Raw genomic sequence first — 22,208 nt, 5'->3', positions numbered from 1 at the left:
TAAACAAACAACAAACAAACAAACACACATTTGCTACCCAACATCTTTCACCAAGGCTCTCATAAAAGGAAACTTTGGTCTGAACATGTTCATCCTGGAAAGCAAGTCTCTCTCCGTCCCCCAGCAGGTTCTAGATATAAAACACCACTAGAACTTACTGTCAAATATAAAGGAACTACTTTAGTATCTCTCTCGAAATATCTTTAATCTCATGAGCACATTAGAAAATGAACAATCTGGATGACCGTAAACGTTGCCTGAACCCTAAAATTCTGATTTGGTGTGAGGTTTCACACAAATAATATGGCAGATGTCAAATGTAGTCACTTTTTTTTAAGAAAAAAAAAATTTTTTTTTACTATGTATTAAATAGAGACAGAGAGAAATTGAAAGGGGAAAGGGAGATAAAAATACCAGCAGAGGGAGTCGGGTTAAGCGCACGTGGCACAAAGCACAAGGACGGGTGTACAGATCCCAGTACAAGCCCCTGGCTCCCCACCTGTAGGGAAGTCACTTCACAGGTGGTGAAGCAGGTCTGCAGGTGTCTATCCTTCTCTCCCCCTCTCTGTCTTCCCCACCTCTCTCCATTTCTCTCTGTCCTATCCAACAATGACATCAATAACAACAACAATTACAACAACAATGAAAAACAAGGGCAACAAAAGGGAAAATAAATAAATTTAAAAAAACCAGCAGCACTGCTTTACCGGTCACAAAGCTTTCCCCCTGCAGGTGGGGACAGGGGGCTTGAACCCATATCCTTAAGCATTGTGACATGTGCCACTGCCCAGCCCTAAAGACTTGGTGAAAACATAGAGCCATAACATCTTTCTTCTAACCCATAGCATTTCACCAATATCAATTAAATGAAAACAAAAGCCATGAGTCAATTCTGAAGTGGCCAGAGTTCTACTTCATTTAGTCAGCATCAGCTCATCCTGCAAAGTTCCCACACATTCTTGAATCAATTTAGGAAACTATGGAAGAGCAGAGCAAGAGGTGAACAGGGTGTGGTTTTTAAATATCAGAAACAAGTTTTTCTCTAGGTTCCCTCAAGAAGTGACTCACTAACTCCATTAAATGCAGTAATAAATGACAAGCACTAACAAATTCCTAGTACCCAGGAAGGAGGCTTGCCACCATCTTACGGTAGAGAAGCACAAACAAACCACTACAAATATACAAACAGAAATACACCAAATTAGAACGTTCTTATGGTCCCCGCTGTCAGGACCCACCCAGAAAACACAACAGGGATGTTGGTTTGTAGTTGGCACTGGACTTAAATAGTGTGGGTTAAAGCAAGTTTCTAAAATGTCAGAAGGTGTACTGAGAAGTCACTTGTACATCTTCCCCCAAGAGAATGTTTGGGAAAAGGAGCCAGGCCCAAACCAGTGAGGGAGCCCAGTGTTTCTGACCACCAAGCCAACCACTGCTACAACTCTTCTGGAAACACTATATTCCCCACCATTCAGTGCTGAATGACATGACTTTAGGACATAATGAACACAGAGGTAGCTCACCAGTAAGTCAACACCTAGCCTATTTGCTGGTAACTCAAGGCTGAGGAGACAGCATACTGGTTCTGCAAAAGAGACTTTCATGCCTGAGGCTCTGAGTTCCCAGTTTCAAGCCCCAGCACTACTGAATGTCAGAGCTGAACAGTGCTCTGGTCTCTCTGTATGTATCTCTCTCATTAAAATAAAAATAAAGAAAATATTATAAAGAAAAAGAGAGAAAGGAGGAAAAAAAGAAAATGAGTGAACAAACGAACGAACTCCGGTAAAGGGTTTTTTGTTTACTCAGGTAAACAAAGCTTACTAGCAGATATGCAAGTTGAGAGGGAGACAAAAAGGAGGGAGCTAATGGTTCAGAGAATTTAAACTCACAAACACAAGCAACATGCATTGACATAGGTGGCTTAGGAAGATCAATATTCCTAGGCTACAGTGGGGAGGGGGAGGAGGCATAAACAGGACAAATGACTGAATCAAAATCCTGTAAGGCAGGACCAGGTGGTCGCACACCTGGTTGTGTGCACATGTTACAGTGCTCAAGAACCTGGGTTCAAGCCCCCGGTCCCCACCTACAGGGGGAACATTTGGCAAGTGGTGAAGTAAGGCTGCAGGTCTCTTCCCCCCTCTCAATTTCTGACTGTCTCTATCCAATAAATAAAGATAATAAAAAAAAAAAAAAATCCTGTAAGGAAAGACTTTTGAAAAGAACAAAGCTGCTTGAAAGTTGAAAGGAGGCTGGGAGGATGCAGATGGTGACCATAAAGAAGAGATAATGATGGAATGCAACTTCTTATTACATCTAACTTCAGTTCTGCCAATCTCCATCTGGGTCAACTTAGTAGATTTTCCTAAAGGCCAGCACCCTTAAGATACCTGCAAGTGAATTTCATACTCAGCGTCACCCTGCCCCTTAATCACTTTGGGCCAGACATGACACAAAGAACCCTTTTAGTTGTGTCCCAATCTCTGCACACCATAAATCATTCTGCTCAGAATTAAAAATGTTGCCATTCCCTGTTCCATATCTTTTTTTCCTTCTGCCATCTACTGGTGGAAATAAAAATGACATGTTTTCTCTACTGACTGTTGCCAATTCGCAAGTAAGTTTTATAACCTAGATGGAGTCTAAAAGCTTACTCATTTACTATATAGAATAGATTTTTCCAAAGGAAAAAAATATGTAAATGTTTCATATCATTCATTTAGTTAGCACTTGCAGAATGAACAGTATGAAATATCTCACTCTCACACACACATGGTACTTGGTGCAATAGTACAGGGTTAAAATCAAATTTAGTTAAGCACTGGTGGCGCAAAGCACAAGGACCAGCATAAGGATCCTGGTTCAAGCCCCTGGCCCCTTGGAGTCACTTCACAAGTGGTGAAGCAGGTCTGCAGGTATCTATCTTTCTCTCCTTCTCTCTGTCTTCCGATCCTCTCTCCATTTCTCTGTCCTATCCAACAACGATGACAATAATAACTACAACAATAAAACAACAAGGGCAACAAAAGGGAATGAATGAATGAATGAATGAATGAATAAATAAATAAATATTAAAAACATAAAATTAAAAAAAATTTAGATTTAAATTTTTATTCAGTACCTTACCATCTGTACAACCTGGGAAAACTCTGCAATTACTTACCAACTGTAGCAATAATGACAATTACAATGTCTAACACTAGTATTTTACTCCATAGTAAATTTTACTCTCACAATTCTGTGAGTCATCTATTATTACTGTATCTGCAGATAATGACATTCATAACTAGGAAGGGGAAAACTTGCTAGTCCAATTCCATAGCTCATAACAGAACAGCAAAATGTGCCTCTTTGGACTGTTCAAACAACTAGAGACAACACATTCTCAACATACAGTATGCTCTAGACAATGACAGTTAATTGTTTACTCTGTGCAGGGCCCTGCAAGATGTTAGTTACATCTATGCATGAACCACGGTCTCTGCCCTCTAGCAAGCAGTCACGGACCAATGCAGAGGTCAGCAAAGAGAGCATATGAACTGTTAGCACCAGCACTGTCTTCCTAGCTCCTGGGCTCAAAGGCTAGAATATAGCAGACACTGAAAGGGAAGGAGAAAAATTTTTTTCTTAGTCGTTTTTATTATTAGAGGAGAAAACTAGGTTCAAAAAAAGTGAAGTATCTTAAATTATGAGTTGCTCTGTCACATGTGTGACCTAGGACACTTTAGTGCTGTGGTCTCTCTCCATCTCTCTGCCTATCTCTATCTAAATAAAATAAAACCCATGACCTACCCTTTAAAAAAAAAAAAAAGGAAAAGGAAAAGGAAGCTAGGTTCAAAACTAGCAAATAGAACAGACATTATTTTCAGGTTAACAAACAAGAGAAATCAAGGTTCAAAAACTCACAAGACCACACAAGAGTAAGAGGTCCTCATACTCCTTCCCACACTCTACTGCATGCCCACCTACCCCCACCCCTCCAATTTCCCGTTTCCTCCAGCCTCTAGATGGTAACCACAGGCTAGCGAAGGGGGGTCATTTGGGGAAGATGTAGATGGATGACTATGAGAAGATAGACATTTCAAGAACAGGGACAGACATTGGCACCCATGGCCCAGAGACTAATGGTCTCAACATGAGCCTATTTTCCTGGCTCTCTTCCTTACAAAGGAAACATTTACTCTAGGTAAAACTGTTTAGCGCCATTCCTCAGAGCTCCAGTTTCTTCTAGTTATTTTTAGCTATACTTCTAGTGCATACCTGAGACAGGTGAGGCATGAAAAGGAATGTGGGTGTGGGTAACCCTGGAATCTCTATTGCCAGGGTCTGGGCCTCTTGTCATTCCAGCCAGAGGGGTGACTCACGACCTGACTTATTATCTGCCCTGGGGCCAGGTTTCACCTGAAGAACTATGTGAACTAAAACTTGTTGCATATTCTCTAATTTGTATTTAGAGTGTGTTTCTCTACATGTGCTGTTTTTGAAGCGTGCTTTTCTGATGTTGCTTCCTTTTAAGTTGGATGCCTTTATTTTCTTTTTTTAAAAAAATATTTTACTTATTCACTTTTGTTGCCCTTGATGTTTCATTGTTGTAGTTATTATTTTATCTTTATATGTTTATTGGATAGAGACAGCCAGAAACTGAGAGGGGTGATAGAGACACCTGCAACATTGCTTCACGACTTGTGAAGCTTTCCCCCTACAGATGGGGGCCAGGGGCTCAAACCTGGGTCCTTGAGCACTGTAATGTGTGCACTTAACCAGGTGCACCACCATCCGGCTCCATTGTTGTAGTTATTATTGTTGTTATTGATGTCGTCGTTGTTGGATAGGACAGAGAGAAATGGAGAGAGTAAGGGAAGACAAAGGGGGAGAGGAAGATAAGACACCTGCAGACCTACTTCACCGCTTGTGAAGCAATTCCCCTGCAGGTGGGGAGCCAGGTGCTCGAACCAGATCCTTATGCCGGTCCTTGCACTTTGCACAGCCTGTGCTTATCCCACTACTCTACTGCCAGGCTTCCTGCCTTCATTTTCTTTATCTAATGCCACTGCCTCTGGTTCTTTACAGTACTACTTCCTAGAGCTTTGGGAGGCCTGGAACAGAAAAGTCTCTGACTTCACTTTTATTTTTTGATATATCTACAGGTTGGCAGGGATCTGGAAAATACCCTGGCTATATGCCAGATGTTTAAGAGTCAAATTCATCTTCTGCACCCACAAAGAATTTTGGTTCATATTCCCAGAGAGAAGAATAGTGAAGTTTCCTATGGAAGGGATGAGACATAGAACTCTGGTGGTGGGAACTGTATGGAATTGTACCCCTGCTATCTTACAATTTCGTTAATCATTATTAAATCACTAGTAAAAAAATTTTTAAAAAATCATCAAATTCTAAGTCATCACACGTGATATTTCTCCTTCTTTAATTATCTTTATTAATTAAATAGAGACAGCCAGAAATAGAGAGGGAAGGGGGTGATAAAGAGGGAGAAAGGTAGAGACACACCTGTAGCTATGCTTCACCACTCACAAAGCTTTCCCCCTGCAAGTAGGGACTGGAGGTTTGAACCCGGGTCCTTGCTCATTGTGATATGTGTGCTCAGCCAGGTACGCCACCACCCGGCCTCGAAGTCATCACACATGATTCTCAGAGAACTAATGCCACTCCACTGCCTCTAGCTCTTTACAGTCTTACTTCCTAGAGTTTTGGGAAGCCTGGAACAAGAGTCTCTGACTTCCCTTTTATTTTGTGATATATCAGATCCTGTGCCTGGAGGTCTGGACCTGTGTAAAACCTGTGATAGCCTATGCAGCTAAAACCCTGTCACTGGACTCTGAAGCCCCCTTCATAAAGCAAAGTAGTGGTTTCCTCACCTCACTTTCAGTTCTAAAGAAAAGGACGTAAACCAGACTAGTTAATTATCATGAAACCATGATGTAGTGACTATTATATAAAATGGTGTTACGGTTCAGATGAGAAATAAGGGAGAAATTTTCTCTGGGTCAGCATTGCATGACTGACTGCAAAGAAATTCCTATCATTCAGTAATAAAGTTGCATGTGTTGATATATGCCTGAAGGAGGGAAGAGGTTGGTTGGTTGGCTAGCTGGCTGGCTGGTTTATTTTGACACTATCTCAGCAGCAAGACTCCTTGCTTTAAAGGACAAGTGGGTAGGAAGAGCTCTGATGGATGTTACTAACTCACATTCATGTCCTCAAGTACTAATGGATCCCATTCACTTCTTTTTCTGCCTCCCGCCCTTCACAATGGTTTTACTTGTTCTACTTCGGATTCTTTGGTGTGACCCTGAGAATACGTCATTCACATTCCTTCCCTTAGTGTCCTATCTTCCCATTCTAGTGAAGCATAATTGTGTATATGCTCTAGAGACAACAGCTACACTTTATTTTATTTTATTTTTTCCCTTTTGTTGCCCTTGTTTTTTTATCATTATTGTTGTTATTGCTGTCATTGTTATTGGATAGGACAGAGAGAAATGGAGGAGGTGAAGACAGAAGGGGAGAGATAGACACCTGCAGACCTGCTTCACCACCTGTGAAGTGACCCTCCACACAAAGGTGGGGAGCCAGGGGCTCAAACCGGGATCCTTACGCCAGTCCTTGCGCTTCATGCCACCTGCGCTTAACCCGCTGTGCCACTGCCCGACTCCCAACATCTACACTTTAAGGTCACTTTATATCATATTTAGGTTCCCCAGAAATATATTTATACCCCAATGGTCCTCAGATCATAGGCTAGAGATCCCTATTTGGTATGGGGTAAAACTGGACACAATTTGCAAGTTTTGAGTCAATCATAGAAGTATATTCTTGCCCTTTGACTATGAAAGTTTTGTTTTTTTAAAATAAGATTTTATTTATTTATGAGAAACATAGGAGAAAGGACCAGATATCACTCTGGCACATGTGCTGCTGGGGCTCGAACTCGGGACCTCATGCTTAAGAGTCCAAAACTTTACCACTGTGCCACCTCCCGGACCACGGCTATGAAAGTTTTTACATGAACCTTCTATTTCCCACCTCCTCTCCTCACATGGACAAGATAATGCCTTTTTTTTCCCCAGAGGTCTGCATGACGGGTTCCTAGTTTTACCTTTTCCTGAAGGTCTGTGTCAAACTTCTCGTTCAACTTTCTCAGGAGACACAAGGCAGAGGGGAATGAGTTGATTTTAAAAAGCACATAAGTAATGGAGAGCAAGATGGACTCAAAGCACTTGTCTGCAAGCACAGATAGTAATGCCTAACAACAACCTGGCAAAATAATGTAAATCTGGGCTCAAGATATGTCGCTTAACACCTTACCTTTCTAGGTGTAGGGAAAAGCAAATTAAGAGACAAAACTCTTTAAGGTGTTTTGGTTAAGGTGAAAGTCTTTAGGTTTCAGTTCTGCTCAGAAGTTTTTGCAAAAGACAGACCACCAGGTTCCACTGACTCATTTCATGTGACCAGACCCCTTCCAGATGAATAGCCACTTGATAAGACACTTTATGTCCACCAGATGGCTGTGTGGCTGGACCTCTTCTACCCCAGTGACCCAGTGGCTTTCTGAGAAGCAAGTCTAATCTTCCATTTGTTAACAATATGTGATTTCTTTTCCTTTACATTGCATAGTTGACTTGTTTCAAAGTAGTTGAACCTACCCTTGCATGGTGGGGGAGTCAGCTAATTCTGAGTCCTCTCTGTATTGGCTCGACTTTTCTCCTGGCAACTCTCAACACCAATGCTGAAATAAAATAAAGTTCCTTTATCTCTCCATGCAGTAGTGATATTTTTACAAAGAAATTTGTTATTTGTGAGAAACATAGGAGAAAGAAAAACAGAGCCTCACTGTTATGTGCGCCGTGAAGGATTGAACTTGAGAGTTCACTGAGCCACCTCCCAGAACACATAAAGGAACCTGGCTTTTTTTTTTTTTTTTCCTTAACCAGAGCACTGATCAGCTCTGGCTTATGGTAGTATGGGGACTGAAGGTAGGACTTTGAAGCCACAGACATGAAAGTCTCTTTGCATAACCATTATGTTATCTAAACCCACCAGTGGTGATATTTTAACATCAGAATGTTCAGCTACCTTTAAGATAGTCTCCCCATCACCCATGGCTAATTTAATTTTCATTTGCTTCTGAAATCCTCCATAGAGTTGAAACAGCAACCCTTTCTTTACTTTCAACTCAGAAGCTCAGGGACAAAGAGACTAGTTATTATTCTATGGAGAGTTAGGAGGCACAACTCACATCAAATGATCACAGTATGGCTCTACTCAACTATTTTTTAAAAAATATTTATTTATTTATTCCCTTTTGTTGCCCTTGTTTTATTGTTGTAGTTATTATTGTTGTTGTCGTTGTTAGATAGGACAGAGAGAAATGGAGAGAGGAGGGGAAGACAGAGAGGGGGAGAGAAAGATAGACACCTGCAGACCTGCTTCACCGCCTGTGAAGCGACTCCCCTGCAGGTGGGGAGCCGGGGTTCGAACCTGGATCCTTATGCCGATTCTTGTGCTTTGCGCCACCTGCGCTTAACCTGCTGCGCTACAGCCTGACTCCCTCAACTATTTTAAAAATATTTTTATTTACTCAATATTGGATAGAGACAGAGAAACTGAGAGAAGAGGAAGAGATAGGGAAAAAGACAGAGAAACATGGTCCAGGAGGTGGCACAGTGGATAAGTCATTGGACTCTCAAGCATGAAGTCCTGATCTTAATACTCAGCAGCACATGTACTAGAATGATGTCTGGTTCTTTCTCTCCTGTCATTTCTCATGAATAAAATCTTTAAAAAAAAAAAAAAAGAGACAGAAACACCTGCAATCCTGCTTTACCACTCATGAAGCTTTCCCCCTGCAGGTGGGGACTAGAAGCTTGAACCTGGCTCTTTGTGCACAGTAGTGTGAGCATTTAACCAGGTGTGTGCCCCAGCCAGCCCCCCCCAACTATTTGCCTCTCCTTTCCTTTACCTCATTGCCTTCTGAGTACTCTGCTTATCTCAAATCATGAGTAGAAGTGAAGTTTAAAACAAGCTAAACAATAAAGTAGGCCAGGTGTTAGAATATATTGGTGGCAGGAAGAACTCCAAACATTTTTTTCTAAGATCTTTGGTGCCAGGGAGCACACGAGTTACTGCAACCTGGGTTCAAATCACCAGTCCCCACCTGCAGGGAAAAAGCTTCAGAAGCAGTAAAAAGGGGGAAAATGGCTGCCAGCATTGGACTTATGCCACAGTAGTGCCACTGAGGCCCACCAATGACTTTAGTGCCAAAAAACTAAGATTAAAAAAATCTTCCTGCAGTCAATAACTGACACCTGACTACCATAGAATTTTACTGACATCTATTTTTTTGCATCTCCCTTGACTCTTGGATTCTTAAAAAAATGCATTCTTTAAAATTTAAGATTATAAGCTTCCCTGAAACCAAGAGTTTCTGTGAAACTTTCCATAAATTCAAATGGTATAGGCAAAGAAGCAAATCCATTAATTTGAATAGAAACATCTTTTGGTGTTTCTAGTCCCCTCCCCAAAAAGGTGTATAGAACAAAGGCAGGAATGGTACATACATAGCCTATATAAAGCAAGCAGTTCCTAGGATGGGATTAGCGGAGCCATTCTTGCTGCTCAAGATGCCATAGCTTCTAGAATAACTGCTGTAAAAGAAATATGCTAAGTTCATTTTTCACCTTTTGGCATAACTTTGAAAGCAAAGGATACTTCTATATGGAAAGATTCTCTCCAACCAAAACTCATTTGAGCAACTTTGAATGTGGCTCCATGGCAGAGTACAGGACTTGCATGTATGAAGTCCTGATTTTAATCCCTGGCGCTGTACGTGCCAGAGTAATGCTCTGGTCTCTCTCATTAAGATAAATGAATCTTAAAAAAAAAAAAAGAAAAGAAAAAAAGAAAAAAAGCCCACCTCATTTTCTCATTCTCACAGCTAAGGTGGTACAGCAGGTAAAGTACTTGGTTTATAGGCGTGGGGTCTGAATTTGATCCCCAGCATTGCATATGCAAGAATGATGCTCTGGTTTACGCTCTCTCATTAATTATATATATATATATAGTTATATTTTTAATATATCAACATATTAATATCGTATCTGTCATTCTTAAGCTACTGAAATCATCATGATGGTTCTATCACTCCAGACACACACTTCTAATAAAAATGCTACATTAAAAGTATGTAGGCATCATCTATGTAAAAGCCTTCACAACATAGATGACTGAGAAACTCAAAGTTATTTCTCCTTTCCACCTACTCTGTCTTGCCCCACCCAGTCGCTAAAGTGCTCAGGTTTACTTCCTTCCCAGGATCTGTCAACATAGCTTTACGTCTTCTAAACTGAATCACGCAGTAGATGGGGACAAAAGGATGAAGGTGGAAACTAATGACAAGTAGGTGAAATGAAGTCTTAAAACTAGCCTGCAATTCAGATGCTTCCTGATTTTGTGACTACCTGGGAAGAAGAGAACCAGTTTTCCTACCCCACATCACCCCATTCCTCAGCCCCTTAATCCATGAAGTCAGGGAAGTTAGTCTATACAGGGATCTAAAAGACTGCAGTGTTAAGGACTCTGCTCCATTCTCAAGAAAAAAATGCAAGCTCCCTTTAAGGACTTTCCTTTCAAAAGCAACCATCATCTTGTCCCTTTGTTGATTTTTTTAGTCGTAAATGTTTATGTTAAATTGAGACAACCAAAGAAATCTGTCATGTAAGTTACTAGCATCAATCAGTTTCTGACCTATTATCAAGCTCTTACTCAAATTTATAAAGTCCTTTAATCTATAACAGTCCTCAAGGGGCATAAATCTTTAAAAAAAATATAAATTCAAATTTGTTATCTCACATTAGGCCTGATGAAACACAAGTTGAGGGTGCTTAAGCATCAATTATTTTATAGGCAGAAGCTTCCATTCTTTGTAATTACAGGTCAAGTAATTTCAGCCTGCCTTTGACTTGCAGTTGAAAAAAAGCCAAAGGTCTGTGTGAAGTGACAAGAGCACCAAAGTTGGAAAGCAGAGATAGTCTTGACATCAGCACTGTGAAAGAAAAAAGAAAAAAAAGAAAAAAAGTCTGCAGTGATGGTGCTCCAATACATGGAAAAGGGGGTGAGCACTGAATTAGCTGGAGCAGAGTCTAGATATAATTCCGACAGATAATTCAGTCTCAGGAACTAATGTTGGAGATTTCATCCTCTTATTCAATCCTTTTCACAGACCAGAAGGCAGAGATCAAGATCAACGGCCTTTTCGTTTCTTCATTTTTCCTCCAGCCACCTTGTTCCTGACACCAATAGCACCCTCTGTGTCATCATTGTCCCCAGTGTCCTCCCGAGATCGTTTCTTCTTCTCTCCATGTTCCCTTAGCTCCTGTAAGAAATCAAACAGGATAGGATTGAAAACGAATTACCATTACTGGGAATAAAGTATCCTGGTCTCCCCTCCTTAAAATGAAATAGCCAGCAACTCCTAAGACCTCACATTAGCAAATAAGTAAGACAAAATTTCCAAAATACAAAAAGTCAATCTTGTCAGTAATCAAAGACAAGAAAACTAAAACAATAAGCTACTACAGTACATCCACATGGCAGACCTACAAAGATTTAATAGAATGGTAATAATACATATTTTTCAAAGTTTGAAGACATTCACTTATGTTGTTGCCTAGAGTAGAAAATGCAAGTTTTTCTAGGAGGGAAATTTAACATCTTGTAGTTCAAATTTTAACTTGGTGGGGACAGAAGTTCCATGCACTATTCATCTTACAGTGATCACTATTCATCACCTGCATTTTCTGATTTTCCTCAATGTACATGTTCATATCAGCAATAGCAAAAATACCAAACTAAGATATCCATGGGGGGAAAAAGTCTACACCTCTGATCCCAGAAAGCATCCCCTAGACCAAGTGTCTCCATTCCTCAGTCTGACTCCAGGGAGCACTTCCACTAATGGTCTTACTATTATCATGTATGCAATTTATACTAACTTAATCTGCTCCAAATCCCTCTAAGGTACTCAAATATAACTCATAAATCACAAGTGAGATGCTGGTTCTGAGAGGACACATCATTGTTCATCCTCACTGTTTACATCTGGGTCTTCTCAAGTCCAAAGCTTTTCTTGCCACATGAGAAACCAGAACAGTGGTTCAGAAGGTGGTTTCTATAGTTAGGCACAGTCCAAACTCTGACTCAACCACTTAGTTGTATGGCCTGTCTCTATGGCTTAATGTGTCTATATTAAAATTTGGATTAAACCAACATCCAGTTCCTGCAGTTGGCTAAGTTTTAGCACAACAAAGTGCCTAGCATGTAGCTTGCATACAAGTTAGTGAGAAAACAAGCTGCATACCATTCTCGCAAATCGCTGGGCTTCCGTCACACGTTCTGTCAGCATCATAACCTCATCATCCTGTGTTGGAAAGACGGGCAGCTTCTTCCCAATTAAGTGTTCTATGCGCTGGAAAAGCTCCACATCATATCTATGGGAGGAAAGTCAGCATGGTTTTGATTGGCTGACAGTGTAAATGTCTCCCCATTCCAGAACTATATAATGTAACAGGTGGCACACTGTATTTTAAAAAACAAAACAAAAAATATTGCCTCTAACAGTCTTTTAAGAATACTAAATATCTCTGCACAGCCTGTTAGAAAATTGCCCATGATCTTTTTCACTCACAGAAGTCTTCCTCCTTTAAAAACAAAATGGGGGCAGGAGGGTGGCAGTGTGGCACCAGGTAGTGGTGCACCTTGTAAAGGTCATTTGTCATGGACAAGTACCTGGGTTTAAGGCCCTGGTCCCCACCTGCAGGGGGAAAGTTTCACAAGCAGTGAAGCAAGAATGCAGATTGCAGGCATCTCTCTCTCACTAGCTTTCCCTCCCCCTCAAATTCTATCTCTATCCAAAATAAATACATTAATAAAATATATTTTTTAAAAAATCAGGGAGGTGGTTCATCAGCAAAGCACACACCATGCATGTGTGAAGTCACCAGTTTTACCCCAGAGCCACACTAAGAAAATAAAAGGGGGAGGGGACTATGTGTCTGGATAAATGATTCAACTGGTAGAAACTTGCATGCCTGAAGTTCTTGGTTCGATCCCCAGCACCAACAATGCTTTAGCTTTTTTTTTCTCTAATAAATAAATGAATCATAAAAAAAAAAGTTTAAAAAATCAGAAAGTTATTCTAATACTTTGGGTTGAAGGAAAGTCGCTGCTTAGGCTCTAAGAAATAACTGGCATCAGGTGTTCATAAGTTTCTATGTGTCAAATATTAGAATGAGGATGGATATATATACAGTCTTCATTAAAACCCTGTTAGGCTGGTGCTATTTTCATTTTACAGATGATGAGAATGGGCAAAGGAGGTTAAGTGACTGTTATAGTAAATAGCTGCATCAGGTTCCAAGTCAGTCTGGCCTCAGGTTCTGCTCTTTTCTTCATACTACTCTGACCAAAAACCTGATTTACTTACTGAGTGACAAAGGTAATAGCCTTTCCAGAGCGCCCTGCTCTGGCTGTTCTCCCCACTCGATGGATGTAATCCTGAAACAAACAAACCAGAAAGGGTAAATAAATTTGAGTTTAATAGATTAAAACTAAGTCCTACTATATAACTCATGTATACATCAGAAAGAAAATGGATTTATTAGAAGCTAAAAATAGATTGAACAATTTGTTGAGATAATTATACTTCATCTTTTTAGAGTTCTCCAGCCCAAAATGTATACCGTTTTTCTTTTTTTTCTTTCCCTTTGATGAAAGACAAGTAAATAAAGCATATCTGCATGGTTAGCGATAACACAAAGTAGAGGAAAATACCACAACATCAAGAGGCAGACTGAGGAGATTCTATGACTTGCAGATGACAGTTCTGGTTTTACCACCTTTTATCTGCCAAGTCATAGAACCATCTAACCTTGCACTTTATCTATAAAACAGAGATAGAAATACATGCCCAACTCAGCAACAACAACAACAAAAAACCAAACTAAAATGACCCCATCTAAAAGTGGGGAGAGGATATGAACAGAATATTCACTAAAGCAAACAGATAAGAGAAAAAAAAAAAAAGCTCCAAGTGATGGTCAGAGAAATGCAAATAAAGACAATAATGAGATATCACTTCAGTCCTGTGAGAATGGCATACATAAAAACAAAACAAAACAAAAAAACAGCAACAACAAATGCTGGAAAGGTTGTGGGGACAAAGGAACCCTCCTGCACCATTGGTGGGAATGTCAATTGGTCCAACCCATGTGGAGAGCAGTCTCAGAACTCTCAGAAGGCTAGAAGTGGACCTACCCTATGATCCTGCAATTCCTCTCCTGGGGATAGATCCTAAAGATCCCAACACACTCATCCAAGTAGATTTGTGTATATCTATCTATGTTCATAGCAGTAGTTTGTAATAACCAAAACCTGGAAGTAACTTAGGTATCCAACTACAGATGAGTGGCTGAGAAAGTTGTGATATACACACACACACACACACACACACACACACACACACACAAAATGGAATGCTACTTAGCTATTAAGAATGATGAATTCACCTTTTTCATCTCATCTTGGATGGAGCTTGAAGAAATCATGTTAAGTTGAGATAAGACAGAAAGAGAAGGATAAATATGGGATCATCTCACTCATGGACAAAAGTTGAGAAGAACAAAAAGGCAAACACAAAGCAGAACATGGACTGGGCTTGATATATTGCACCAGAGTAATAAAGGACTCTGGTGGAGGGAGGGGGATTTCAGGTGCAAGATAGTGTAGGAGGACCTAGGCTAGAGATGAGAGTGTTTTGGAGAAAACTGAGATTTTACACATGTACCAACAACTGTACTTACTGTCTGTAAGCCATTAATCTCCCCATGTTAGGAAAGAAAAAAAAAAGAAGGAAAGAGAAAACAAGAGAGATAGACATACCCAAACTCAAGAGTTACTGAGAAAATCAAATAAAATAGCCAGTGTCTATAGTAGTTAAGTACAAAGCCAAGAATTCACTGACCACGGCAAAAAAAACAAAAACAAAAAAAAAAAAAAACCCTAAGATATATTAAGAACCACAACTGGTCGTTTCTTTTTTAAAAAATATATTTACTTATTTGTATTACTGGATAGAGACAGAAAGAAATCGAGCGGGAAGGAGGAGTGAGACAGAGAGATACTTGCAGCCCTGCTTCACCACTGTTGAAACTTTCCCCTGGCAGGTGGGAACCAGGAACTTGAACCCGGGTCCTTCCTTGAGCACTGCAATGTGTGCACTTAACCGGGTGAGCCACCGCCTATCCCCCACAACTTGTCATTTCTAAAGAAACAGACTAATAGGGGTCATATGGTGGCACACCAGGGTAAGCGCACATATTACCAAGTGCAAGGACCCAGGGTCGAGCCCCTGCTCCTCATCTGCAGGGAGTCCACTTCATGAGTGGTGAAGCAGGTCAGGTGTCTTTCTCTTCCCTTTAACTCCCTGTCCTCTCTCAATTTCTCTCTGTCCTATCTAATAGAAAAACAAAACAAAAAAAAAACAGGGTTGCTGAGAGGGGATGGATGTCAGGAGCAGTGAACTCACAGTGCCAACAACAAGCCTCAGCAAAAATTAGTTACGAAGCTCAAGGACCTGTGCAAGGATCCTGTTTTGAGTCCCTATATGGGGGGGGGGAGGGACTGGTCTTACTTCACAAGTAGTGAAGCAGGTCTGCAGGGGTTTATATCTCTCCCTATATTTCCCTCCCCCTTTCAATTTTTCTCTGTCCTATTCAAAAAAATTTAAAAAATGGCCACAGGAGCAGTGGATTCATAGTGCAGGCACCGAGCCCCCATGGTAACCCTGAAGGCAAAAAAAAAAAAAAAAAAAGATCAGTATATGCTACACTTGCCCCTCTTGACTGAGAATTTCATGTCTCTCCTTGGCCACCATAGTTCATATTTATCAAAGTCACATTCACAGTTATGTGCAAGACAATGAGAATAAATACATCAGGAGTTTTTTTTTCAAGTTTTTGGTATTTAACCTGGGACCAGAAATGTGGCTCAGGGCAAAATTGCATTACTTGCATGTGAGAGGACGAAGGGTCAATCCCCAATAAAAAGCAAATCAAGGATGGGGGGGGGGAGAGTTAAACTGGGAGTCGGGCAGTAGCTCAGCTGGTTAAGTGCACATGGCACACAGCGCAAGGATTAGCAGAAGGATCCCGGTTCAAGGCCCCGGCTCCCCACCTGCAGGGGAGTCACTTCACAGGCGGCGAAACAGGACTACAGGTGTCTATCTTTCTCTCCCTCTGTCTGTTTTCCCCTTCTCTCTCCATTTCTCTCTGTCCTACCCAACAACAACGACATCAATAACAACAATCAAACAACAATAAAACAAAACAATGATAAAACAACAAGGGCAACAAAAGGCTAAATATATATATATATATATAGCCTCTTTTAAAAAAAAAAAGTGTTAAACTGAAAGAAGTAGAGAAAACATTACATTAAGAAATAATGTGGTCCTCTCCTCTCCCGAATCAACTAGGAATACCAAAGGAGACCACCCGGACCGAAACAAGACAGGACTAGAATGACCACAGAAACCCAGTAAATCACCCGTGAGTACAAACACGCGTGGCTGGTGACAGAGAGGAGAGAGGGGCCTAAGAAGAGATTAAGTGACTGCTAACAGTTCGACAGTTTGTCAGTGGAGACACCACCTCCAGTCTGCTCCACCAACAAGGGGACAGCTGAAGGGAGGAAAGGACTCCCCAGAGACTCACCAAGTACAACTCTGAGTCTCCATTGCTACTACCCTCAGAATCTGGAGCAGCAACAGGGAGGGACACCAGGGCACAGAGATCTAACCGGGAAACTCAGGAGAAGACCTATACCTCCGTGGCATAGCTGAAGGGCTGTGAAAGTCTCTTTGCATAACCACTGGATTATCTCTGCCACACCCTGCTTTATCTCTTGGTCAGGAGTCATTGATTAAGCCAAGAAGCCTATTGATAGTTTAAAAGCCCTCAGGCTACCATAGCCTACAGGGGAAAAAAAAAAAGGCTTTTACACCACTGAACTCCAACTCAGGGATTGAAAAAACTGTTAACTTATATAAAATGGTTAAAACAACAAGAAAAAATAATGGAGACTCGAACCAGAACAAGAGTCCAGCTAAAAGTCCTCCAGAGGGTTAAGCACAAAACAACGAGTTCAACATCCAAACATTAGCTAAGGAAATAATAACAGGAGTGAGTAAAGAATTTGAAAAAATTGTAATCAGAACTGCAGGAACAACAAATGAGAATATGGAAGAAAATTCTAATTATCTCATGGTTATTAGAGAGCTGAAAGCTGAAATTGCTGAGCTAAGAAGGCAACTAGCGGAACAAGCTAAAACAGTATCAGAGCAGGGCAACAAAATAGATGAACTCCAGAAAGCAGTAGAGGGCAGAGAGAATAGAATCAATGAGGCTGAAGACAGAATTAGCAAGATTGAGGATGAATTAGAGACAACTAAAAAAGAAGTAAGAGATCTCAAAAAGAGATTAAGAGATGCTGAAAACAACAACAGAGTCCTATGGGATGACTTCAAAAGAAACAATATACGCATTATTGGCTTACCAGAGGAAGAAAGAGAAGGGGAGGAAGAAAGCGTTCTCCAGGCCATAATAGCTGAAAATTTCTCTAGTCTAGACAACACCAAAGACATAAAGATTCAAGAAGCCCAGAGGGTCCCAAACAGAATTAACCCAGACCTAAAGACACCAAGACATGTCATACTTAGATTGGAAAGGAATAAGGATAAAGAAAGGATCCTCAAGGCTGCAAGAGAAAAACAAAGACTCACCTACAAAGGAAAACCCATAAGATTAGCAGCAGACTTCTCCATACAAACACTACGGGCCAGAAGAGAATGGCAAGATATCTATCAAGTGCTCAATGAGAAAGGCTTTCAGCCAAGAATACTATATCCCGCTAGATTGTCATTCAGACTAGATGGAAGCATCAAAACCTTCTCAGACAAGCAACAGTTGAAGGAAGCAACCATCACCAAGCCTGCCTTGAAAGAAGTTCTGAAAGGTTTCCTATAAACAACCAGACCACCACAAATAGAACATATATCAAAACACTCTAAAACTCTACAAGAATGGCGTTAAAATATCTTCAATCTTTGATATCAATAAATGTGAATGGCCTGAATTCACCTATTAAAAGACACAGAGTAGGAAGATGGATCAGAAAACACAACCCAACAATATGTTGTCTACAGGAAACTCACCTAACGCAACAAGACAAACACAGACTTAAAGTGAAAGGATGGAAAACTATCATTCAAGCCAATGGCCCACAAAAAAGGGCAGGAACAGCTATTCTCATATCTGACATGATAGACTTTAAAATAGATAAGATTAAAAAAGATAGGAATGGACACTACTTAATGCTCAGAGGATCAGTCAATCAAGAGGATTTAACAATTATTAATATCTATGCACCCAATGAGAAACCATCTAAATACATCAAACTTCTACTGAAAGAGCTACAGCAATGTATTAACAGTAACACAATCATAGCAGGGGACTTCAACACCCCACTCTCTCAACTTGACAGATCATCCAGGAAGAAAATCAGTAAAGACATAAGGGAGCTAAATGAAGAGATAGATAACCTAGAACTATTGGACATTTTCAGAGTCATTCATCCCAAGAAACTGGAATACACATTTTACTCAAATCCACATGGGTCATTCTCAAGGATAGACCATATGTTAGGCCACAAAGACAGCATCAGCCTATTCAAGAGCACTGAAATCATCCCAAGCATCTTCTCAGACCACAGTGGAATTAAACTAACACTTAACAATCAACAAAAGATTAGTAACAGTGCCAAAATGTGGAAGCTCAACAGTACACTTCTTAACAACTTCTGGGTCAAAGAGGAAATCAAGGAAGAAATCAAAATGTTTCGAGAGTTCAATGAAAATGAAGACACAAGCTATCAAAATATTTGGGACACAGCTAAAGCAGCCCTAAGAGGGAAGTTCATAGCTATACAAGCACACATTAGGAAACAAGAAAAGGCACAAATAAACAGCCTGATTGCACATCTTAAAGACCTAGAAGAAGAACAACAAAGGAACCCTAAAGCAACCAGAAGGACAGAAATTACTAAAGTTAGGGCAGAAATAAATAACATTGAGAATAGGAAAACCATACAAAAGATCAATGAAAGTAAATGTTGGTTTTTCGAAAGAGTAAACAAAATGGACAAACCTTTAGCCAGACTCACAAAACAAAAAAGGGAGAAGACCCAAATAAATCGGATAGTAAATGAAAGAGGAGATATCACAACAGACACTGCAGAAATTCAACATATCATGGGAGGCTTCTATGAACCACCAAGTTAGAGAACCTGGAAGAAATGAATGATTTCCTAGATACCTACCAACTTCCAAAACTAAGTAAAGAGGAAGTGGATAACATGAACAGGCCCATCACAGCTAATGAAATTGAAACAGTTATCAAAAATCTTCCCAAAAATAAAAGTCCTGGACCAGATGGTTTTACAAATGAATTCTACAAAACTTTCAAAGAAGAACTAATACCTCTACTTTTAAAAGACTTCCAGAAGATTGAAGACATTGGAATACTCCCTTCCAGCTTCTATGAAGCCAACATCACGCTGATACCAAAAGCAGACAGGGACACAACCAAAAAAGAAAACTACAGACCAATATCTCTGATGAACATAGATGTGAAAATATTGAACAAAATTCTAGCCAACCGGATACAGCAGTATATCAAAGAAATTGTTCATCATGACCAAGTGGGGTTTATCCCAGGCATGCAAGGTTGGTTTAATATACGTAAATCAATCAATGTGATCCACCACATCAACAAAAGCAAGACCAAAAACCACATGGTCATATCAATAGATGCAGAGAAAGCCTTTGACAAAATACAACATCCCTTTATGATCAAAACACTACAAAAAATAGGAATAGATGGAAAATTCCTGAAGATAGTGGAGTCTATATATAGCAAACCTACAGCCAACATCATACTCAATGGTGAAAAACTGGAAGCATTTCCCCTCAGATCAGGTACTAGACAGGGCTGCCCACTATCACCATTACTATTCAACATAGTGTTGGAAGTTCTTGCCATAGCAATCAGGCAGGAGCAAGGAATTAAAGGAATACAGATTGGAAGAGAAGAAGTCAAACTCTCCTTATTTGCAGATGACATGATAGTATACATGGAAAAACCTAAGGAATCTAGCAAGAAGCTTTTGGAAATCATCAGGCAATACAGTAATGTGTCAGGCTATAAAATTAACATTCAAAAGTCAGTGGCATTCCTCTATGCAAACACTAAGTTAGAAGAAATTGAAATCCAGAAATCAGTTCCTTTTTCTATAGCAACAAAAACAATAAAATATCTAGGAATAAACCTAACCAAAGAAGTGAAAGACTTGTATACTGAAAATTATGAGTCACTACTCAAAGAAGTTGAAAAAGACACAAAGAAGTGGAAAGATATTCCATGCTCATGGGTTGGAAGAATTAATATCATCAAAATGAATATATTACCCAGAGCCATCTACAAATTTAATGCTATCCCCATCAAGATCCCAAGCACATTTTTTAGGAGAATAGAACAAATGCTACAAATGTTTATCTGGAACCAGAAAAGACCTAGAATTGCCAAAACAATCTTGAGAAAAAAGAACAGAACCGGAGGCATCACACTGCCAGATCTCAAACTATATTATAGGGCCACTGTCATCAAAACTGCTTAGTACTGGAACATGAACAGACAAACTGACCAGTGGAATAGAATTGAGAGCCCAGAAATGAGGCCCCACAGGTATGGACATCTAATCTTTGACAAAGGGGCCCAGACTATTCAATGGGGAAAGCAGAGTCTCTTCAACAAATGGTGTTGGAAACAATGGGTTGAAACATGCAGAAGAATGAAGCTGAATCACTGTATTTCACCAAATACAAAAGTAAATTCCAAGTGGATCAAGGACTTGGATGTTAGACCAGAAACTATCAGATACTTAGAGGAAAATATTGGAAGAACTTTTTTCCGCATAAATTTTAAAGACATTTTCAATGAAACGAATCCAATTACAAGGAAGACTAAGGCAAGTATAAACCTATGGGACTACATCAAATTAAAAAGCTTCTTCACAGCAAAAGAAACCACTACCCAAATCAAGAGACCCCTCACAGAATGGGAGAAGATCTTTACATGCCATACATCAGATAAGAATTTAATAACCAACATATATAAAGAGCTTACCAGACTCAACAACAAGACAACAAATAACCCCATCCAAAAATGGGGGGAGGAATTGGACAGAATATTCACCACAGAAGAGATCCAAAAGGCCGAGAAACACATGAAAAAATGCTCCAAGTCTCTGATTGTCAGAGAAATGCAAATCAAGACAACAATGAGATATCACTTCACTCCTGTGAGAATGTCACACATCAGAAAAGGTAACAGCAGCAAATGCTGGAGAGGGTGTGGGGTCAAAGGAACCCTCCTGCACTGCTGGTGGGAATGTCAATTGGTCCAACCTCTGTGGAGAACAGTCTGGAGAACTCTTAGAAGGCTAGAAATGGACCTACCCTATGACCCTGCAATTCCCCTCCTGGGGATATATCCTAAGGAACCCAACACATCCATCCAAAAAGATCTGTGTACACATATGTTCTTGGCAGCACAATTTGTAATAGCCAAAACCTGGAAGCAACCCAGGTGTCCAACAACAGATGAGTGGCTGAGCAAGTTGTGGTATATATACACAATGGAATACTACTCAGCTGTAAAAAATGGTGACTTCACCGTTTTCAGCCGATCTTGGATGGACCTTAAAAAAATCATGTTGAGTGAAATAAGTCAGAAACAGAAGGATGAATATGGGATGATCTCACTCTCAGGCCGAAGTTGAAAAACAAGATTAGAAAAGAAAACACAAGTCGAACCTGAAATGGAATTGGAGTATTACACCAAAGTAAAAGACTCTGGGGTGGGTGGGTGGATGGGGAGAATACAGGTCCATGAAAAATGATGAATGAAATAGTGGGGGTTGTATTGCTAAATGGGAATCTGGGGAATGTTATGCATGTAAAAAAAAAAAAAAAGAAGTAGAAACGCAAAGCAGAAATTGACTGAGTTTGGAGTATGGCA

The 22,208-nt window shown here is 40.1% G+C and overlaps 2 protein-coding genes across 3 annotated transcripts in view; both read right to left on the bottom strand.

The window, feature by feature from the left end:
• Positions 1-7,749, bottom strand: part of GPRC5A (G protein-coupled receptor class C group 5 member A) — a 76,635-nt gene extending 68,886 nt beyond the window's left edge. The window contains exon 1 of the mRNA XM_060194412.1: positions 7,665-7,749. The gene's annotated coding sequence lies outside the window, so the exon portion shown is untranslated. The remainder of the gene's footprint in view (positions 1-7,664) is intronic.
• An 826-nt stretch (positions 7,750-8,575) lies between these two features.
• DDX47 (DEAD-box helicase 47) overlaps positions 8,576-22,208 on the bottom strand; it is a 30,007-nt gene continuing 16,374 nt past the window's right edge. For both annotated transcript variants that reach the window (XM_007515773.3, XM_060194407.1), the window contains 3 exons: positions 13,502-13,572; positions 12,377-12,506; positions 8,576-11,392 (listed from right to left, as the gene is read on the bottom strand). In XM_007515773.3, coding sequence (XP_007515835.1) covers positions 11,261-11,392; positions 12,377-12,506; positions 13,502-13,572 — 333 coding nt within the window. In that variant the 3' untranslated portion in view covers positions 8,576-11,260. The remainder of the gene's footprint in view (positions 11,393-12,376; positions 12,507-13,501; positions 13,573-22,208) is intronic.

This window comes from Erinaceus europaeus, chromosome 7 (assembly GCF_950295315.1).
Source record: "Erinaceus europaeus chromosome 7, mEriEur2.1, whole genome shotgun sequence".
Taxonomy (NCBI): Eukaryota; Metazoa; Chordata; class Mammalia; order Eulipotyphla; family Erinaceidae; genus Erinaceus; species Erinaceus europaeus.
Note: the sequence above shows the minus strand (reverse complement) of the source record. Positions and strands in the feature narration are given on the sequence as shown.